The 22,167-nt window shown below is 44.9% G+C and overlaps 1 protein-coding gene across 1 annotated transcript in view; it reads left to right on the plus strand.

The window, feature by feature from the left end:
- Positions 1–644: 644 nt before the first annotated feature.
- The window catches only part of LOC123993055 (prolyl hydroxylase EGLN2-like), a 31,117-nt gene continuing 9,594 nt past the window's right edge, over positions 645–22,167 (plus strand). The window contains exons 1-3 of the mRNA XM_046294811.1: positions 645–938; positions 1,695–3,240; positions 20,679–20,798. Coding sequence (XP_046150767.1) covers positions 1,960–3,240; positions 20,679–20,798 — 1,401 coding nt within the window. The 5' untranslated portion in view covers positions 645–938; positions 1,695–1,959. The remainder of the gene's footprint in view (positions 939–1,694; positions 3,241–20,678; positions 20,799–22,167) is intronic.

The following is a 22,167-nucleotide window of genomic DNA, read 5'->3' on the forward strand; positions in this document are numbered from 1 at the left end:
CAGAAACTTGAACCTTGTGAGAATTTTGTGCAATTTCTGGCGCACGTTTACAGTGAACACTGAGGCTGTACCCTTACAGTTTAAGACAGTAGCCAATAGTCTATTGTGGCTATTTGAGCATAATGTCAGCCTTGTGGCCTACCAACAAAACACATAACATTTTCACATGGAAATAGCTTTGATTTCTATGATATAGCCTACAGTAGCCTATATGCAGTGTTCAATGCAGGCCTACATTGCATGATACTTATAAAACGTTTTTACATTATAAAGGGCTTGACATTAATTAATGATTTGTTTACTTAGTCTGAAACACATTGGGCCAAATAGATTACTGTAAATTGCTCTGTTGTATGATGCAAGAAACCACTTTACAAAAAAATTATATTATTACCATACAGACAATTATGGTAATAGATGTAGGCTACCCCATTGCTAACCTATACTTATCTACAACGGAGCTGATAACTCGCTAACTTGCAAAGAATGTCAACAACTGTGCACACAACCGGCTCTGATCTGAACTGTTCTGAATGACGTGTCCATGTGCACGTGTAACTGACAGGCTCGTTCATGGACAGGAGAGGGCGAGCGAGCAGAGAGAGAGAGAGAGAGAGAGAGAGAGAGAGAGGAGGAGGGGGGGTAGAGAGAGATGCTGGGGGAATTACCAGCGGAGAGACACGGGTAGAGAAATGGAGCGTACTTTTTGGTGATTGAGGGGGACCTACTCTGACTCCCGTAGGCAGAAGCGGTAGTTCTCTCCCAAGGACAAGCATATGTTTCCAAATTCCACCCTGGGTGGTGGACATATCTGGATATTAATTAGCTAAACATAAATGAAAATCGCCTGGAACGACAGCAAGGCAATCCCGGAAATAACAGACGTACCCTCAGCCGGTCACGTAGGCTGCGCTACTGGAGCTCTGCGTTCCAGATAGGTAAGTGTACAACCAGCTGACAGATAGTGGGCTATATTTTGCCCGGGTTACTAGTATTCTGCGCTTTATTGAATTGGTGTCAAAGTCATTGCTAAACTCACTCAAATAATCCAATATAGGCTATTTGTATCTTGGGAGGACAACAAACACGCGTAGGCTATATTTCTAAGTTATAGGCTATGAATACCGGCTAAACACTAAGTAATACGAATGAATAACAAGGTGGAGTGGCATGTGTTCTTCAGAGTAGCTGCTCTCACAGTGGGCTTACCCCCTTCTTCGTGCCGTGGGGAATTATTCTTACAGATATCCGTATTTCATAAAAATGAAGACACTTTACACAACCCCTTTTTGTAAGCGACCCTTGCGTTGATATTTTCGAATTGAATTGGTGAAACAAATCATTTCCTATTTAACTACCCGAGCCACGATAGACCAATGTCTGAATGTAATATATGATTCGAATATTACATAAGAATATTTAAAGCAATTTTGACATATTTAAAGTTTGCCAATAAAATGTAGGCCACGTTACAAAATATATTAGGCCTACAATTAAATGTGTCTAGCAAGTTTCGGTACCTTACAGGTTTCTTAATTTAGGGAGTGTGAATAGCCTCGGCCTGGTTTGAGAATTAGGCTGCTTTGTGTTTAGCAGGGCTATTTCGTCCCAAGCCTGTGGGCGATACGATTAGCCTACTTATTGTGGACTAACGGTAATCACAGTCAAGTAATTATTGTATTATTTTGTTTTAGAAACATCATCCCAAGCTTCAGAATATCAGAAAACATTTCAATAGAAGACAAATGTGAAAATATTTCAAGAAAAACCACGAATGAAAGAAACTGAGGCATATTCGGAGCTATTCGGACTTTTTAATATGAAACTTTCCAACGCTGCGGCACCGCTCCTCTCTCGCAGACTCGGCAGTTGTACTACACACCCTCTCGCACAGTGGCTCTGGTAAAAAATGAGGCGAGGACGTGGGCTACGTGCACATCCAGCACTAGACGATATGAAATGGAGAGCTTGGAACACACGGACCTTTTAAATCCAAGCTCTTCCCACGGACATCGCAGTTTTTCAGCCTCGCATGAGAGAGTGACAAACGGTGAACACATATTCGGAGCTGCCGAGCATCACCCTTTCCAGACCAACATGGGACTAAATGGACTAAATAGATACTGCCCGGGCATGGCGCCTGTTGGGAGCGCCACGGCTGCGGAGTTACTGTCAGGTCTGTCTTCCAAAGCAAGCTCTTCCGGAATCATGGTTTTAAAGAAGCAGCCGAATGCTGCGCTGCCGTTCTATAACGGCGGGATCGTGTCTCCGTCCGCAACCATTGAGGGCAGCCACAGTGGGGTTTTGGCGCAAACTCCCAATGGTTGTCCTCTGCAAGCGAGGGGGGTGGGGGAGACACCGAATGGCCTTGCGCAACCCCTCGGCAACAGAGCACGCCTCCTGGAGAATGGGGACAGAGCACAACATGAGAAATGTGCTCTTCTAGTGAAGAGGGCCAATGGTGACCCGCAGGTCAAACCGCACCATCGGAAGCGGAGAGGCGGGGAGAACCGGGACATGGGTCTGGAGATGCCCAAAGGTTGTGGCTTGTCAGCGGGGTCAGGTCTAGGATCTCTAGGTATGATGTTCTACGGACCAGGAGAGTCCATAACCCCGGACTGCAAACGGAGACTAGTGGCGGAGAGTGACGTTCACAAAGCAGAGCCCTCCAAACCAGGCAAGGCGGTTCCGCTCGCTGCTAACGGCGACAACAGCGTCCACACTAACCGTAGCAACCACAACCACGGCGCCACCCCTCACCCCCCTTTGCCCGCCCCTCACAGCAACAAGCTGCACCACAATGTACACAAGGTGACACAGCTGAGCACCGGGTCCGTTCCAGACCAGACGTCCCCAGTAGAGTCCAACAGCATCCCGTCTCTACGGTTACAGGCCGGGGAGGGCTGGTCGGCGGAGCATATCGCCCAGAAGTACATCGTGCCTTGTATGAATTCCTACGGTATCTGTGTGAAGGACAGCTTCCTGGGGCCACGGCTGGGTGAGTCGGTGATGGGCGAGGTGGAGAGTCTGAATCGCAGTGGGAAGTTCCGCGGCGGTCAGCTGGTTAGCCAGAGGAGCATCCCTTCGCGGAGTATCCGTGGAGACCAGATCGCTTGGGTGGAGGGGCACGAGCCGGGGTGTGAGGGCATCGCCACGCTGATGGCACACATCGACGAGGCCGTGATGCACAGCGCTGCCAACGGGCAGCTGGGGGACTGTGTCATCAACGGGCGCACCAAGGTGAGTGAACGGGGAGGACGGCGGGAGGACCCGAGGTGGTGGGTTTGGGGACAGGAAGAGAGGGGGGGGGAGCTGGGGAAGAGAAATGTAGAGAATTGTGGAAGGGAACAGTGTGAGCTGGGGACTCAATGTCATCAGATGCCATATCCTGCTAAGAGGAGGATGAGGGGTGAGGATGAGGGGTGAGGAGGAGGGGAGGCTGACTGAAATAGAAAGGATTAGTACCAAAATCATTGTTTATATAATTCTACTCTATAGATAGGGGGTGATTAGCTACGGAGTCTCATTTTGATGACATCATCTATTGTGATGTTGAGTGGTCACTGTCATCTCACTGATAAAGGGTGGGTATGTAATCCCATCTGTTCTGCTCCCTGTCTGATTCATTGTGATAGGGCCATGCCCTCAGGTAAGTGGGGCCATAGCTGTCCTATATGCCCCTAACTTCTCCCATGCCACTGTGTATGTCAGTATGCCCCTATTGTCATGCCACTGTGTATGTCAGTATGCCCCTATTGTCATGCCACTGTGTATGCCAGTATGCCCCTATTGTCATGCCACTGTGTATGCCAGTATGCCCCTATTGTCATGCCACTGTGTATGTCAGTATGCCCCTATTGTCATGCCACTGTGTATGCCAGTATGCCCCTATTGTCATGCCACTGTGTATGCCAGTATGCCCCTATTGTCATGCCACTGTGTATGCCAGTATGCCCCTATTGTCATGCCACGGTGTATGCCAGTATGCCCCTATTGTCATGCCACTGTGTATGCCAGTATGCCCCTATTGTCATGCCACTGTGTATGACAGTATGCCCCTATTGTCATGCCACTGTGTATGCCAGTATGCCCCTATTGTCATGCCACTGTGTATGACAGTATGCCCCTATTGTCATGCCACTGTGTATGCCAGTATGCCCCTATTGTCATGCCACTGTGTATGCCAGTATGCCCCTATTGTCATGCCACTGTGTATGCCAGTATGCCCCTATTGTCATGCCACTGTGTATGCCAGTATGCCCCTATTGTCATGCCACTGTTTATGCCAGTGTTTCACTAGATTCGAAGTCAACTCTTTCAATCTATATCTCTCACCCGTACACAAACAAGGTATTCTTGTGGCTTGGTTTGGTAAGAGTGTGTGTGTTTGGTTAGTTGGTGTCTGTTTGGATGGCTGTGTACAGTATGTTTGACTGTTTGCTCTCCTAGCCAATCGTAGCTATTTGTATGGCCGTGTATGTATGCGCTTGTTTGGACTGTTTATGTCTTCGTGCGTTTTGAGAATATGAATGTATGAAAGAGTGGTTGTTTTTGAACCTTCCTTAGTATAGCATTAAAACTTTGATTTTACAAGCTTAGACAATGGCCAGACATGACAAACAGGGTTGAACATTTGAATTGAAGTCAGTGAATTCAGGAAGTAAACAAACAAACAAACAAACAAACAAACAAACAAACAAACAAACAAAGACAAAAATAACATTTTCAAATTAGTAGTTTCTCCTTTTAGGTTTATTAAGAATTCACTAAAAATAAAATGCCCTTTTCAATTGTTGAATTGGAATTTCAGTTTACTTCCTGATTTGACTGACTTCAATTAGAATTGACTTCAATTATAATTTAGTCCAACGTTGATGACCAAAGAGTGGTAGTTGATTTTTCCCCATCCCTACAAGCCATACAGAGCCTTGTTGGCTGCAGTTCTGGAAGCTGTCAGTGACCTTGCTCAGTGACGCAGGTCTGGATATTTGAGCCAGGTTATGTCACGGTCCTACATCGGTCTCACCCACTCTCACTGCATTCCCCCAGGTTTCCACCCCACCCTGAACCAGTTTCTCAGCCCACTCAGCCCTCTCCTAAAGCAGCGTTCAGACCTATCTAGTCCTTGGTTCAACTAGACTAGAGCATGGTTTGAGTCCTGCATAAGCCGCAATACATTATACTGAATATAACCCTATGTGTTGACTGTAAGTCGCTTTGATATAATCTCTTACATTGTGACTATGTTCAATTAACATATTATCTTAGTTGTTCACTACTGCACCTTGACCCCAGGGTCTGCCTCTTACCAGTGGTGTTAGCCATTGCAGAACTGTCTAGACTCTGTCACGCCACATTTAGTCTAAGGAGGTTGGAGTGGAATATTTAATAGGAATATTTATAGTAGCAGAAGTAGTGGTGGTGGGGATAGTAGTCATTGTAAGTCGCTCTGGATAAGAGCGTCTGCTAAATGACTTAAATGTAAATGTAATTCTAGAAGTAGTAGAGGGGGTAGTTGTAATAGTTGTTGTAGTCTTAATAGTAGTAGTAGCTGTAATGTACTGTAGGGTAGTAATAGTTGTTGTAGTCTTAATAGTAGTAGTAGCTGTAATGTACTGTAGGGTAGTAATAGTTGTTGTAGTCTTAATAGTAGTAGTAGCTGTAATGTACTGTAGGGTAGTAATAGTTGAGGTAGTTGTAGTCTTAATAGTGGTAGTAGCTGTAATGTACTGTAGGGTAGTAATAGTTGTGGTAGTTGTAGTCTTAATAGTGGTAGTAGCTGTAATGTACTGTAGGGTAGTAATAGTTGAGACTAGAGCAGCTACTACTACTATTAAGAATACAACTACCACAACTATTACTACCCTACAGTACATTACAGCTACTACTACTATTAAGACTACAACTACCACAACCATTGATTTCAAACTTTACTTAGAAACAATTTCATGCAGAAAGTTTTACAAAAACGCATTACATGAAAAACTGTAGCCGATACAAAGTTTGGTAACCGAAAGAAAACTGGGATTTTACCATAGCTCTGTTATCAAGCTTTGCATCAGCACAGTTTTTCCTGTAAATGTGTTTTTATTGATTTACTGTGTAAATTGTTCAAAAGTAGTCTTTGAGCTTAGAAATCAATGTTTTTTAGGGTAGTAAGTAATAGTTGTAGCGTTAGAAGTAGTAGTAGCTGTAAGGTAAGGTAGGGTAGTAGTAATAGTTGAAGCGTTAGAAGTAGTAGTAGCTGTAATGTAGGGTAGTAGTAATAGTTGTAGCGTTAGAAGTAGTAGTAGCTGTAATGTAGGGTAGTAGTAATAGTTGTAGCGTTAGAAGTAGTAGTAGTTGTAAGGTAAGGTAGGGTAGTAGTAATAGTTGTAGCGTTAAAAGTAGAAGTAGCTGTAAGATAGAGTATTAGTAATAGTTGTAGCGTTAGAAGTAGTAGTAGCTGTAATGTAGGGTAGTAATGTGTTTAGCGTTAGAAGTAGTAGTAGCTGTAAGGTAGAGTAGTAGTAATAGTTGTAGCATTATAAGTAGTAGTAGCTGTAAGGTAAGGTAGGGTAGTAGTAATAGTTGTAGCGTTAAAAGTAGAAGTAGCTGTAAGATAGAGTATTAGTAATTGTTGTAGCGTTAGAAGTAGTAGTAGCTGTAATGTAGGTAGTAGTAATGTGTTTAGCGTTAGAAGTAGTAGTAGCTGTAAGTTAAGGTAGGGTAGTAGTAGTGGTAGTTGTCGTAGTGGTACTGCAGTAGTTGTGGATTTAGGCTAGCGTGCGAGCAGGGTACCAGTTCCAAGGTTGACGGTGTGTGTGTGTGCAGTAGAGATGTGAGGGGTAGCAGCAGTGCCAGTGTTTAGTGGGTAGGAGCTGTCAGAATACGTTTGGGATCTACACCTCACCTGGGCTGCAGTCAATACCACCCCTGTGTGTGTGTGTGTGTGTGTGTGTGTGTGTGTGTGTGTGTGTGTGTGTGTGTGTGTGTGTGTGTGTGTGTGTGTGTGTGTGTGTGTGTGTGTGTGTGTGTGTGTGTGTGTGTGTGTGTGTGTGTGTGTGTGTGTGTGTGTGTGTGTGTGTGTGTGTGTGTGTGTGTGTGTGTGTGTGTGTGTACACTACACAATCAAACCATAGCCGTGAGGTGACCCAGTCGGCGACGTAAAGAGAGACACCTTCCTCCCACAGGGATGTACCTTGTGTAATACCCAGACACCATGTGTTTTAACAGAGACGTCACTCTCCCAGACATCAGCCCTTCGCTCCTCTGTCATGGAACTGACTATAATGCTTCTAGGTCAAATGTTATGCTTTCTCTGCTCCATAAGTGTGGCAGGCAGGCAGCTGATGGTAAATGGGTTAGTTAAGTCTCAAGCCAATGTTGCTATCTATACTGTATGTTTCACACCCAACTCCTCTAATCTAGCCTTGGCATACTGTGCCATCTTGAATGGAAAGAATGTTGTGTGTTAAATAGTGTAGTTGAAGTTGATAGAACAGTAGGAATGAGTCATAGATCAATGAATCAATTAAGGGGGTGGGTGAGGCAAAGGTTAGACTGAGGAACAGAAAGGGAGGGAGGTGTGCTGCTAATTTACAAGGTGATTGTACCAGCAGTTCTATTCTCTCTAATTTACAGTTGAAGTCGGAAGTTTACATACACCTTAGCCAAATACATTTAACCTCGGCTTTGCACAATTCCTGACATTTAATCGGAATAAAAATTCCCAATCTTTAGGTCAGTTAGGATCACCACTTTTATTTTAAGAATGTGAAATGTCAGAATTATAGTAGAGGATTATTTCTTTCAGCTTTTATTTCTTTCATCACATTCCCAGTGGGTCAGAAGTTTACATACACTCAATTAGTATTTGGTAGCATTGCCTTTAAATTGTTTAACTTGGGTCAAATGTTTCATTTAGCCTTCCACAAGCTTCCCACAACAAGTTGGGTGAATTTTGGTCCATTCCCCCTGACAGAGATGGTGTAACTGAGTCAGGCTTGTAGGCCTCCTTGCTCGCAGATGCTTTTTCAGTTCTGCCCACAAATGTTCTATAGGATTGAGGTCAGGGCTTTGTGATGGCCACTCCAATACATTGACTTTGTTGTCCTTAAGCCATTTTGCCACAACTTTGGAAGTATACTTGGGGTCATTGTCCATTTGAAAGACCCTTTTAACTTCCTGACTGAAGTCTTGAGACGTTGCTTCAATATATCCACATAATTTTCCTCCTCATGATGCCATCTATTTTGTGAAGTGCACCAGTCCCTCCTACAGCAAAGAACCCCCAGAACATGATGCTGCCACCTCGTGCTTCATGGTTGGCATGGTGTTCTTCGGCTTGCAAGCATCCCCCTTTTTCCTCCAAATGTAACGATGGTCATTATGGCCAAAGAGTTCAATTTTTGTTTCATCAGACCAGAGGACATATCTCCAAAAAGAATGATCTTTGTCTCAATGTGCAGTTGCAAACCATAGTCTGGCTTTTGTATGGCGGTTTTGGAGCAGTGGCTTCTTCCTTGCTGAGCGGCCTTTCAGGTTATGTTGATATAGGACTCGTTTTACTATGGATATAGTTACTTTTGTACCTGTTTCCTCCAGCATCTTCACAAGGTCCTTTGCTGTTGTTCTGGGATTGCTTTGCCCGTTTCGCACCAAAGTACGTTAATCTCTAGGAGAAAGAATGCATCTCCTTCCTGGGCGTTATGAGGGCTGCGTGGTCCCATGGTGTTTATACTTGCATACTATTGTTTGTACAGATGAACGTGGTACCTTCAGGCGTCTGGAAATTGCTCCCAAGGATGAACCAGACTTGTGGAGGTCTACAATTTTTTTCTGAGGTCTTGGCTGATTTGATTTTCCCATGATGTCAATTAGCCTATCAGAAGCTTCTAAAGCCATGACATAATTTTCTGGAATTTTCCAAGCTGTTTAAAGGCACAGTTATCTTAGTTTATATAAACTTCTGAACCCCCAAAATTGTGATACAGTGAATTATAGATTAAATAATCTCTCTTTAAACAATTATTGTGCATGACACAAGTCATTTTTCCAATGTAGACTCTGCGATGCTGGCCTTCTAGGCAGAGTTCCTCTGTCCAGAGTCTGTTCTTTTGCCCATCTTAATCTTTTATTTTTATTGGCCAGTCTGAGATGTTACTTTTTCTTTGCAACTCTGCCTAGAAGGCCAGCATCCCGGAGTTGCCTCTTCACTGTTGACGTTGAGACTGGTGTTTTGCGGGTACTATTTAATGAATCTGCCAGTTGAGGACTTGTGAGGCGTCTTTTTCTCAAACGTGACAGACTAATGTACTTGTCCTCTTGCTCAGTTGTGCACCGGGGCCTCCCACTCCTCTTTCTATTCTGGTTAGGGCCAGTTTGCCCTGTTCTGTGAGATCTTGTGTACGAGATCTTCAGTTTCTTGGCAATTTCTCGCTTGGAATAGCCTTCATTTCTCAGAACAAGAATATACTGACGAGTTTCAGAAGAAAGGTCTTTGTTTCTGGACATTTTGAACCTGTAATCGAACCCACAAATGCTGATTCTCCAGATACTCAACTAGTCTAAAGAAGGACAGTTGTATTGCTTCTTTAATCAGAACAACAGTTTTCAGCTGTGCTAACATAATTGCAAAGGATTTTCTAATGATCAATTACCCTTTTAAAATTATAAACTTGGATTAGCTAACACAATGTGCCATTGGAACACAGGAGTGATGGTTGCTGATAATGGGCCTCTGTATGCCTATGTAAATATTCCATTAAAAATCAGCCGTTTCCAGCTACAATACTCATTTACGACATTAACAATGTCTACACAGTATTTCTGATCAATTTGGTTATTTCAATGGACCAAAAAAATGTGCTTTTCTTTCAAAAACAAGAATTTCTATGTGACCCTGAACTTTTGAACGGTAATGCATAGAATAAAATAAAATAAGGTGCAAAATGCAAAAATAGTTAGCCTATTTTAGGTTTGTGACAAAACAAGCTATTTATAGTGTGGAGCATCATTGTACCATCTAACCCACCATACAATATCTTTTCAATAACCCAAAATATTGTATTTTCAGCAGCTTGAAGCTGGTGCACAAAACTGAAAGTTTAAAAAAAAATCAATTTAAAAATAAATAAAAAATCTTAATTAAACTTAAGGGAAGCATAGAAATAGCGCACATAGAACATTTCTACTGCTTCTTAGACCTGCTTTCAGTGAGAATGACAGATCGAAAACTCACATTTCAATGTGAATTTAGTCGGTCTCCCAAACAGTTACATATTGTAGCTTTTAATACTTTTTATTTATTGGTTTTTAAATCACAACAGAATCACAAAATATACATTTACCCCCTTTCCCCAATCTGAAACTTGCTTTCCTTTTCCTATGTCGATCTGTACGTAGCTCCAATCTGTATTAGCCTACTGTCTATATGGTTCAGTAAGTGCCATGTCCCCCGCTTTGGTTTCTCTCTATAGTTGTATATTCTTTCCCCTTGTCCTTCTTTCTCATTGTTCCCTCTCCCCCCCCTTCTCTCTTTCTGTCCTCTCTCCCGCGTCTTATCAGCCCCTCTCTAGCTTGTCTGCCAACTATTTCCCCTCCGTTTCCTTGGTAACGGGGCCATACAGAGCATAGCACTGCAGTGTGTGTGTGTGAGAAAGAGAGAGAGAGAGACTTCTGTATGTGTAATGTTTACTGTTAATGTTTGTTGTTTTTCACTTTATATATTCACTTTGTATGTTGTCTACCTCACTTGCTTTGGCAATGTTAACACATGTTTCCCATGCCAATAAAGCCCTTGAATTGAATTGAGAGAGAGAGAGAGAGTAGTGTGTGTGTGTGCCCAGAATAATGCCACCAATAGCACCAGCTAGAGCTCAACCCAATGCGCACTCGGCAAACACACACTAGCTCGAGCTGCATCCAAGCACAACGCAGCAGTGCCGGTATATCACCAGAAAAGAGGCCGAGAGAAAGAGCAGCAGAGAGAGGGATGGATAGAGCGGGGGAGAGAGAGAGAGTAGTAGATGAAGAGAAGGAAGAGGGAGATATGTTAGGTAGGGAGCGACGGAGGTGCTTATCGAAGGTGTGAGATGAGAGGAGGTATAGAGGGGTAGACGGAGCGCGATGCGGCAGCCGTATCATAATGAGTGTCTGGTGCAGCGTGCCCTCAGATGCCCCTCCCAGAGAGCCAGCCGCACTGCTGCACACAGGATCAGCCAGCGTGATGCTAGCAACTCGCATTTTGCCCTGCGCACACACGGTGCAGTACCAAGCTAGCTGCTAAGACAAAGAGATATCTAAGAACAAATGATGAGAGCTTCATATAGGCTTTAAGGTACCTAGCGGATCACACTGCTCTCACTTTCTGTCCTTACCCATTCCGTTTACAGAAGGCTGAAGGATAATGTAACCATTGCACTTGAATGCAAAAATAGTTTTAAAGAGTATTTACTTTTCTCTGGGTGGCCTCTTAGGAGATTTTAGTGCTTGTTGTTTCTCCAGGGAGAATAGGCTTTGGATGGGCCTGGTTCGTGTGATCTCATCTTGTTTTGGAGAATTGCACAGAAGGGGTTGATGACTCATACTGACTCTGAAGGCAGTCCGGGAATCTGGTTTGGTGTCCTATGCTAAACATTAACCCACCCACCTTTTTTCAAGTGATTTTCACATACAGAGAGCACTGGCCAAATGCATTTCATCTTGGGTTTGACATGGTGTGTCACTGTTTGTCTCGGTGTGTGTGTGTGAGAGAGAGTCTCGGTGTGTGAATGCCTGTGCGTTTTAGATTGTGTTTGTTCGCGTGCGATCTCAAGATGTCGCTGACAGTAAGCCGGCCAGTGACCCTGCATGTGTTTGCATGCAGGGTCACTGGTGGTTAGTGTGATGTTCTGATGTACAGGGCAGGGGAGACGGTGTAGGAACATTTTAAATAGAGAGTGTACAAAGTGTAAATGACTGCTTTGCCATGTTACCGGGGGAAGCGTGCTCAAACACACACACACACACACACACACACACACACACACACACACACACACACACACACACACACACACACACACACACACACACACACACACACACACACACACACACACACACACACACACACACACACACACACACACACACACACACACCCTCAAGCCTGTGGTTAGTGTGACTCATGCAAGATGGGGGGGGGGGGGGTACATCACCCGGCATGACTCAAGGTTGATCAGTTTTTTTTCTGCTCGACACTTGACATATATAACTTTAAGTATACACTCAGCCGCAGTGGAGGGAAAGTGATTTTAGTATGGAAACTGTGAGAAGATTGATGTAAGATTAGAGAGGTGAGGAGAAAGATGGAAATGTAATGAGATTTTAATGGATGAATATACAATTCTGTCACTAGAAATAAACCTGTAACAGTGCACTCCTATTTTCCTCCAAGAATTCAGACAGGCATGGTGCATTACATCATCAACTCGTGTCAGCTCAGCTGGTTATTCAGGCCCGAAATGGACGGCTTACAATAGGTCCACAGAGAGCAATAGAACCCAGTGAGGCTCCGTCGGTCCTCAGCTCAGCCTTACTGACTCATCAGGAAACACACAGGCCAGCTGAGCACACAGAGTTCGCCTCAGTCTAACACGTGTCACATTTATCACGCGTCTGATCGACTCAGAATTTGCCAGCACCGCTCACCTCAGCCCAGTCCAGTATAACTCACACAGGCACACTTTCAGCTAAGCTCAGCCTGGCAAATCCCCAGCCCATCCCAGCCCAGAATACACCAACCTATCCCAGTGCTAGCTAGTTAGCGTAGCACTACCCTGACGCCCTCCCCTCTCTCCTGTCTGTCTGTGTGTCTCTCTCGCCAGCATCAGGCCCTGTATGTGTTCAGCCCTGCCCCCTCCTGCCTCTGTCCTCCATGCCTCTTATCTGCTGGCAGTATGCTATGCCTGCGTGCTCAGCCATTTATTTTCCTTTCCAGGAACAGCCTGTTCTCTCTCTCTCTCTCTCTCTCTCTCTCTCTCTCTCTCTCTCTCTCTCTCTCTCTCTCTCTCTCTCTCTCTCTCTCTCTGGCCTTCATCTTGGCAGGCAGGCATGCGGGCTGAGACAGGAGGCAACGCTATTAGGGCATTAATGCTGGTGCCAGTGGTGCCCATTAGATTGGCAAGGAAGCGCAGAGAGATTGAAGAAGGCTGATATGATCGCGACACGTCGGGTCACGCTTGTCGTCACACTGTTTGACTGACTCGGGGGGGCTGGGAGCATATGGAGAGGCAAGCGACTGGGATGCCGTTGTTGGGGGATGGCGTTTGTGACTGACTCTCACCGATCTGGTTGACTACTGGCTTAGAACTGAACAAGCTCTGGTTTGGACTGTCTCATGTCTATGTGAGCGCTGGTGTACAATAACTTTGTTTTCAGCTGTGTGTGTGTGTGTGTGTGTGTGTGTGTGTGTGTGTGTGTGTGTGTGTGTGTGTGTGTGTGTGTGTGTGTGTGTGTGTGTGTGTGTGTGTGTGTGTGTGTGTGTGTGTGTGTGTGTGTGTGTGTGTGTGTGTGTGTGTTGTGTGTGTGTTCTCCAGGCCAGGGCTTGTGCTCTGGCACGGTACATTTTAACGGTTGTTAAGTAGGGTCATCAAGACTGCGACAGTTGCACATGCTCTCAGGCCAAGAAAGACGACTTGTAAAAGACTACACGCTAATACATACAGTGGGGTCAGTGCAAGCATCAAACATCTATTGGCTCGATGTCTACCTCTATAGTGCTTTTTCCCTTTTTCTTCCGTTGACATTTTTGTAAGGTTAAAGAGTGAGGCCAGAGGACGCGAGGTTAAAGGATGTGACTATTAGCGACTAAAACGTTCTCGAAGCCCGCTGGAAGCGCTTGACGACGTAGAAATGCTTACCAGCATTTCTCTGTGCCCCTGACACTGATTGCTTAGCAACAGAGCAGAGTGAATGGAGACGGTGGGATTTTTCATCTCAATCTCAGATCAAGAGCTCAGATCGCTACGCAAGTGCCTTGGAAAGGCCATTTCTTTCCCAGAATGCAACACCACCATCCATGATGCTGATGACGTCGCATTTCCCAGAAGCAGCATGGCCCACTATGGGATCTGACCCTGGCGTGAACACCGTTGACTAACTGTAAGCCTCGACCCCTCTCACCCCCCCCCCACACACACACACACACCCGTCTGTCAAAACACAATACATAAGATTTGAGCAGCCAGCCCTGTTCTGAGTGTTCTTACTGTACTGATTAGACTGTATATGTTCACTTGCCAAATCCTTAATCAAGTCTTACTTACAGCTCATGTCCTGTGTGTTATACACAACAATGTTATCAGTTGAATTATGTAGCCACGTTCAACAGTCCCAGTACAGTAAATCACTGTATTACGGTCATGTGTCGGTCCTCTGACTCCTGGAGGGCCTTCAGATGAGCTCTGGCCTGTCTCTGGTGTGTGTATGTGTATGTGTGTGTGTGTACGTGCGTGCAGGACTTGTTGGAGGGTAGAGATCAGCGGGCTGGGGCTGGAGTCAGAGGTTAATGAACTCCTCAAGCATGTGAGCATTGTGCGGTAATGAGGCGAGACAATGGCAGCCGGCAGGCTGGCCAGAGTCACACAGACCGAAGGGGGGAGACACTTGTACTTTGGCCTGTATCACTCTTCCATAATGAGACTGAGCCAGATTTCATGGTTTGACTACAGATGGGCGTATTTGCGTGTCATTTTGGTTTCCTGTGACTGTCGGATCGGATTATTGAGGTGTGTGTTTGACACAGCTGCTCTTCACCGGTCAGTTTGCAAAAAGGCTGATGGATTGTGTGGGTTTGAAAGTGAAGGATTTTGTCGTCACTTTCTATTGAAGCTTCTGGGCTTGCCACGTCAAGGGGTGACACTGAATGATACTATGTTCTCTCCCTGCTCGCTCCTCGTTGTTTGCTGATAACTGAGCCAATACTTGTGTAACCGAGCCTAGCTGGAGTGAAAGAGGAACGCAGTCCGCCCGATATTCACCAGTGTTTACTCCTCCCCCTGGTACTCGGTGATGGGCAGGGAGAGGGGAAGAGAGAGAAGGGATCTATGGAGGGACGGAGGAGAGGAGAGGGGCGGTTAAGACCGAGAGAAAAGAAGATATCGTTATTAAGAGAAGGGAAGACAAGGTGAGAGGTCGGAGAGAAAAGACGGTTGAAGAGTGAGATGAGAGGAAGAGAGGAAGTTGAGAGTAAAACGAAGGGAGAAAAGGTTGTTTTAGAGCCAGTGAGGGGATGAGGTGCACTGTACTCTCCAGGGTCTGATGAGTTCTGACCTGTATCATGATAAAGTAGCAGTGCCCGGTCGGAACACCACGTCACTGGGACCCTGAGGGCTCAGATTCCTTCACACACGCACAACACACACACACAACTCCAACCTGACCCAAATAACCTCCCCAGCAGAGATACAAAGGCTAGGAGACCATAACGTAAATAAATGTTTATGCACTTCTCTGTGCATATTCTGACTTTAAGCATGAGGATAGCGTGCTATTCACCTGCTATTCGTTTTGGGCGGAAATGGAATAAATGTAGACATGTATCTACAGATTCGCCATATTCTGACCTTGGTGTGTTTCTGTAGAGCTGACTAAGACTTGCGGCCAATTCTACGGACACTAGTCCTGGACTAAAAAGTAAGTTCAATTGAGAATCTTTTGAAAATGCTTTTTAGTCCAAGTCTAGTGTTAATCTGTGTCCGTAGAACCGGCGCAGGGGCGGCAGGTAGCCTAGCGGTTAGAGCGTTGGGCCAGTAACCGGAAGGTTGCTAGATCGAATCACTGAGCTGACAAGGTAAAAATCTGTCGTTCTGCCCCTGAACACGGTAGTTAACGCACTGTTCCTAGGCCGTCGTTGTAAATAAGAATGTGTTCTTAACTGACTTGCCTAGTTAAATAAAGGTACACAATTCATTAAAATCTGTGTCTGGGAAACCACCCCTTGGTGGTTGGATCGGAGCCTTTTTGTTGCGTATTATTATTAGGATTAGTATTGAACAAGGTCGTTCACCATGTGTGGTATTGGATTTTGACCTGACGTGCTAATATGGCTACGTTTACACAGGCAGCAATTCTGATCTTTTCCCCCCACTAATGAGTCTTTTCGCCAATCACATCAGATCTTTCTCAGAGCTGATCTGATTGGTCAAAAGACCAATTAGTGAAGAAGAAAACAAAAAAGATCAGAATTGGGCTGCCTGTGTAAACGCAGCCTATGCGATACGTGGCGTTAGTGTCAGTGAGATTTTCACATAGTTGCGTGCAGCAGAGGAATGTGTACTCCCAGGCCCATTCAGACACAAACATCCCTAGAGAAGCACATGGACACGATGTGCTTTAACACAGCCTTGCCTAGCAGGGGGAAATGCCAGCCAGGGGCCATTGTTACTCTACTAATACTCAAAGGACTGTTTCCAGTCCAGTACAGATGAGGTTGGAACATTAGCTGAGTCGTTACATGCTCACTGTCCTGTCCTCCACAGGACTAGCTAGTTAAGAGTTTTGAAGTACCGTCTTGTGAAGACGATGGCCCATTTCTCTCTCCGCATTAAAGTTTTTAGAACAGTCAGGGTTTATAGTAATGTGTGACCCGTAATGTAGAATTGTAGCCGGCCGACACCACAGTGTTTAAGTCACAGAGAAATCACTGGGACGCTGACTGTCTCTATACAGAACCACGGGACTGTGAGTGAGTACAGTAGCCTATATGGTTCCCCATGGAGTGGAATTTCATCCCTACGAACAACCAGTGAAGGGGTTAAGTAACCGTACACACAGCAGAGCCTTACCACTGCCACTGCTCACCTCCTAAAGCCTCTTACCTGATTGGTGGGTAAAGGGTTCCGCCCACTGATGATATGGTACAGGCTCAATGGAATGGGGGTGGCAACATGGCTGCCATACCCGGCCATCATGGCTTAAAGGTACAGCGTTTAGTTTCACAGCGCAGTGCATGCTTCACACCCAGTTTAGTGTCTTAAAGGGGAACTGTGCCTAACGTCTTAAAGGGGAAATGCACCTTCTGATTTGGCCTAGTTTTTTAGCTTTCTCCTCAAGAAATGCTGGCGGCCATAACAGAAGCCAAGCGTGAGTTGGCTTATGGTGGGGTTTGATGTGGGTGTGTCCTTAGGTGTTTCTTGGGTGTGTCCTTGCCCCCACCAACACACACCATAGAGTACCACAGTATGAGTCATAATACCCATAAAAGCTAGTGATCAAACAGGGAAATGGTTCCAATACTTCTTTCCACCGTACATTTTTTTGCCATAGGAGATTTTAGAAACACAAAATAAGGGCTGTGTTTTGTGTAGGCTTACCTTGGCATGACGATTTGATAATCATGTAAATCTCTCTCGGACAAGTTGACTTTTATCAGTATATTCGGCTCTATTTACTCTCAGATTCGAAAATGCTAATTAGCATCAAAGTAGACATGCAAAACTACAAATCCCTGCAAGCTCCTGCATGTCATCTCTAGCTGACTATTCTGTTCCCCACTCAATCACAACAAACACTTCTCCTGCAGGTTGAGTTCAATATCTACAGGCAGATGTATGGTGAGATAGATATGCTAAACAGTGTTTTGATAACTTTCAAATGTGGTAACAGTTCCATGTAGAACGGTGGTCAACAACTCTTTTCTGAGTCAAGATCCCTTTCATTAGTCAACAAGCAAGCCGAGATCTACCGCTCAGATCTCTTTTAAATTTCACATTAACCTAATAAAAACAGTTCTGTAGGAATGAGATTTGCGCAGTACATTATCACAGCATATTAGCTATATGCCTGCTAATATTTTTCTTCTCAGACCATATTATATTTCAAAATAAAAGATGTCTAAGTTTCCGACTTGAAATTCCGTGTTGGATGAAACGCACTGAATTCGGGAAGTAGGAGATTGTCCCAGTTGTTTTGAACACAGCATTGGTCTCAGCGGAGGGAGAGAGCAGCAGAGGGGTCCGTCTTTCACAGTCCCTGCTCTCACCTTCCTTTCCCCCGGAGAGATTGACCAGAAAGAGGGGACACCGTCTTCCACCTGATGGCGAAACTCGAGTCGCACCTCATCTGCCTCATGCACAAATTAATGTTGTTTCTGTGACCCCAAAGTGAAATATTCCTTGCTACTAAAATAGACACGAAGAGCTGCTAATAATAATAATAATAATAATAATAATAATAACGCAGGGCTATCGATACACTTGACTACTCATTTCATTGCCGCTGCAGTGGAAGTAGGGAGAAGCACGTGGTATGTTTTGTAATAGTGTTGAATAAAAACTTAGTCCATGAACTCACTCATAAAAACAGCAGCCCTTTGCTGTATTCTTTGACAGTCTCTCGTATCAAACTTTGCTGGGGTCGTGGAAGCTGTTGGAACGGTGATTTGGGCTATCCGATTGGCCAGCGCAGTAGGCACACTCGATTTAGCCACGGATAACATGGTCCGTCAAGAAATGGTTCTAAATGGAAACACTTTGCCTACCCGGTTCACAGGGCTTCTGAATCAAGTGCGTCTACGGACAATAGCACACCACAAATACAACAAAAAGAAGGAACGCAAGCCTTTGTTGTTGGCTTTTCTACAGAAATGTTTGGTGATCGACTAGGAATGCCTTGAAGATCGACCAGTCGATCGCCCGATTTGTGACCACTGATGGAGAATAAACAACCCTTTGCATAATACCATAGAAGCAGTGTCATCTTTCATTGTCATGCCCAGCTGATACAGACACTGTTCCTATCTGCATTTTGTCTGGTGGTAAATGGAGCTACCGTGGCAAACATGTCAGAGTGGTCCATACCTTCCTTTGTGGTGTCCCATATACAACAGGAGTTCCCTGACCCTGGTGGAGAATATACAGGATGTCTTCCTCCCCATATCGACTGACACTCATTTAAAAAAGACAATACGTAAAAATTGTCTAGTGCCAGGTCTCTGTCCGTTCAGAGACATCATTATCAAGCCCATCTGTCAGTCTGGACTTCATCGCGTCATCTTGTTTCCATGTGCTGGCTCCATACATGTTTCTATGAACACTGTTCAGTTAGGCCTTACGATGGCATGCCCTTTCCATTTGAGTCGAGGGAGACTGGCAACAATAGAGGAGGTGTCCGAAGGTTACTGGTGTCACATTACACACTTTTATTCTTGTCAGACAAGCTGTGAAAATGCCAAGTGAACAGTGAATAAAATGATTTTTGGAGGTTGCTAAACCATTGCAATCACATTGCTGGACATGGTCTGGTCTGATACCCACCTTTGCTCCTTCTGGTAGGTCCCAGCATCCATCCATGACCAGGGGATCACTCGGGAACCCAGCTGTGCAGGGTCAACGATTGTCATCATCCCTCATTTATAAACATTCTGGAAGCTAATTCTAAGCTTTACATTTGTAGACTGACTGGGCCCAGATTGGATTAGATTCAGACCGGTGACGCCGTTACACTATGCAACCAACTGTGACATGTTTTATAGTGGTCCTGGGTTGGTTTAAGTTTGTTGCTGCCAGTTAGTACACAGTTGAGATGAGTTAGCTAGTTAGTACCAACATAGCTGCATCCCAAATTAATTTGTGCCCTAGACATGGCTTGTACTTCAGAGGCTAATGTGACTGTTAAGTCTAAATTACACTAATTTAGAGTGGCATGGAAATAGAATGGCATTGCTTAAGTCGGTAAATAAGTAGGAAACAATGTTGCCATAAGATGTCATTATGTTGCCATTACTGTTAGCAAAGTTTGTCAAAAATAGCTAGTTAGCAATGCTAATATTAGCTAGCTAATATACGGTGGTCGCCTAAATCTTAGTTAGCTGGCTACACTTATACTGCATCTAAAGTCAATCTGGCAACATCACAATCATGATGATCGTGATGGTGATGTTATCGTGTTTCATAGGCAAAACCTACCTCAATACAACTCGGATAACGTTAGCTAGCTAGTTAGTTAGGTAGCTACCTAGCTAATGTCAGCTATGCTGACGATAATAATAATATTTGACATTTTATTTAACTAGGCAAGTAAGTTAAGAACAAATTCGTATTTACAATGATGGCCTACACCAGCCAAACCCGGACGACGCTGGGCCAATTGTGCGCTGCCCTATGGGACTCCCAATCACGGCCGGTTGTGATACCGCCTGGACAGTGATAATGATTATCAAAATATACATAACCAGCAGTCTGTCTAGCTACCAGTATACTCACCACCACTGGGGACCAACGAAATCCAACCACCTATTCTGCATGATATAGGGTCCTTCGGCAGGGCATACAAACCATAGTGGTTGGCTGGGACGGGGGGGATGTAACGACCGAGCCCCATTCAATAAAGAAAAGCGAAGTAGGCGGAGGTGAAAATTGCACTGTGGAGCTTGCCAAAAGGGGATGTAATTTGTTGACATAATTGTATTCCAAACCCAACCTTCATTTACTCGCACTGTGGTCCCAAACACCATTTTAGACGAGACTGACCTTATGATCATATTTACAATTTGTAGTCAATTTTGACACTAGAATAAATGTTTCTGACTCATATCGATGCAGTTTAAGGGAATTAGTAGTTTTTTAGGGGCAGTCACTCTTTTAAGGGCAGTCTTGAGAGGTGTGTGTTCTTACTGTAACCGACTGTTAAACATCCCTGCCTTCTCTCCTCAGGCTATGGTGGCCTGTTACCCAGGTAACGGCACGGGGTACATCCGTCACGTGGACAACCCTAACGGTGACGGCCGCTGCATCACCTGCATTTACTATCTCAACAAGAACTGGGATGTCAAGGTACAATAGAAAATTGAGTCTCATACATCAAGAAATAAGTCTCTCACTGTTGCTGTTTGTTATAGACCCAGCCCCCAGCTGTGCCCTGGACACCATATGTGAATTGATTGCCCCCCATTTATCTTCAGAGTTTGTACAGTTAGGTGACTTAAACTGGCATATGCTTAACACCCCGGCCGTCCTGCAATCGAAGCAAGAAGCCCTCAATCTCACACAAATGATCTAGGAACCTACCAGGTACAACCCTAAATCCATAAACACGGGCACCCTCATAGATATCATCCTGACCAACCTGACCTCTAAATACACTTCCTCTGTCTTCAACCAGGATCTCAGCAATCACTGCCTCATTGCCTGGGTCTGTAATGGGTCCGCGGTCAAACGACCACCCCTCATCACTGTCAAACGCTCCCTAAAACACTTCAGCGAGCAGGCCTTTCTAATCGACCTGGCCCGGGTATCCTGGAAGGATAAAGACCTCATCCCATCAGGAGAGGATGCGTGGATATTCTTCAAAAAGTGCTTTCCTCACCATCTTAAATAAGCATGCCCCATTCAAAAAAATGTAGAACTAAGAACAGATATAGCCCTTGGTTCACTCCAGACTTGACTGCCCTTGACCAGTACAAAAACATCCTGTGGCGTACTGCATTAGCATCAAATAGCCTCTGCGATATGCAACTTTTAAGGGAAGTTAGGAACCAATATACACAGTCAGTTAGGAAAGCAAACTGAAATTTGCATCCTGTAGCACAAACTCCAAAAAGTTTTGGGACACTGGAAAGTCCATGGAGAATAAGAGCACCTCCTCCCAGCAGCCCACTGCGCTGAGGCTAGGAAACAATGTCACCACCAATAGATCTACGATAATCGATAATTTCAAAAGCATTTTTCTACGGCTGGCCATGCTTTCCACCTGATTACCCCTACCCCGGCCAACAGCTCTTTACCGAGCTTTACCCCCCCCCGAGCTTCTCCTTCACCTAACTCCAGGTAGCTGATGTTCTGAAAGAGCTACAAAACCTGGACCCCTACGAATCAGCTGGGCTAGACAATTTGGACGCTCTCTTTCTAAAATTATCCGCCGCAGTTGTTGCAACCCCTATTACTAGCCTGTTCAACCTCTCTTTCGTATCGTCTGAAATCCCTAAAGATTGGAAAGCTGCCCTATTCAAAGCGGGAGACACTCTAGACCCAAACTGTTACAGACCTATACCTATCCTGCCCTGCCTTTCTAAAGTCTTCAAAAGCCAAGTTAACAAACAGATCACCGACCATATAGAATCCCACCGTACCTTCTCCGCTATGCAATCTGGTTTCCGAACTGGTCATAGGTGCACCTCAGCCACGCTCAAGGTCCTAAACGATA

The sequence above is a fragment of the Oncorhynchus gorbuscha genome, linkage group LG13, assembly GCF_021184085.1.
Source record: "Oncorhynchus gorbuscha isolate QuinsamMale2020 ecotype Even-year linkage group LG13, OgorEven_v1.0, whole genome shotgun sequence".
NCBI lineage: Eukaryota > Metazoa > Chordata > Actinopteri > Salmoniformes > Salmonidae > Oncorhynchus > Oncorhynchus gorbuscha.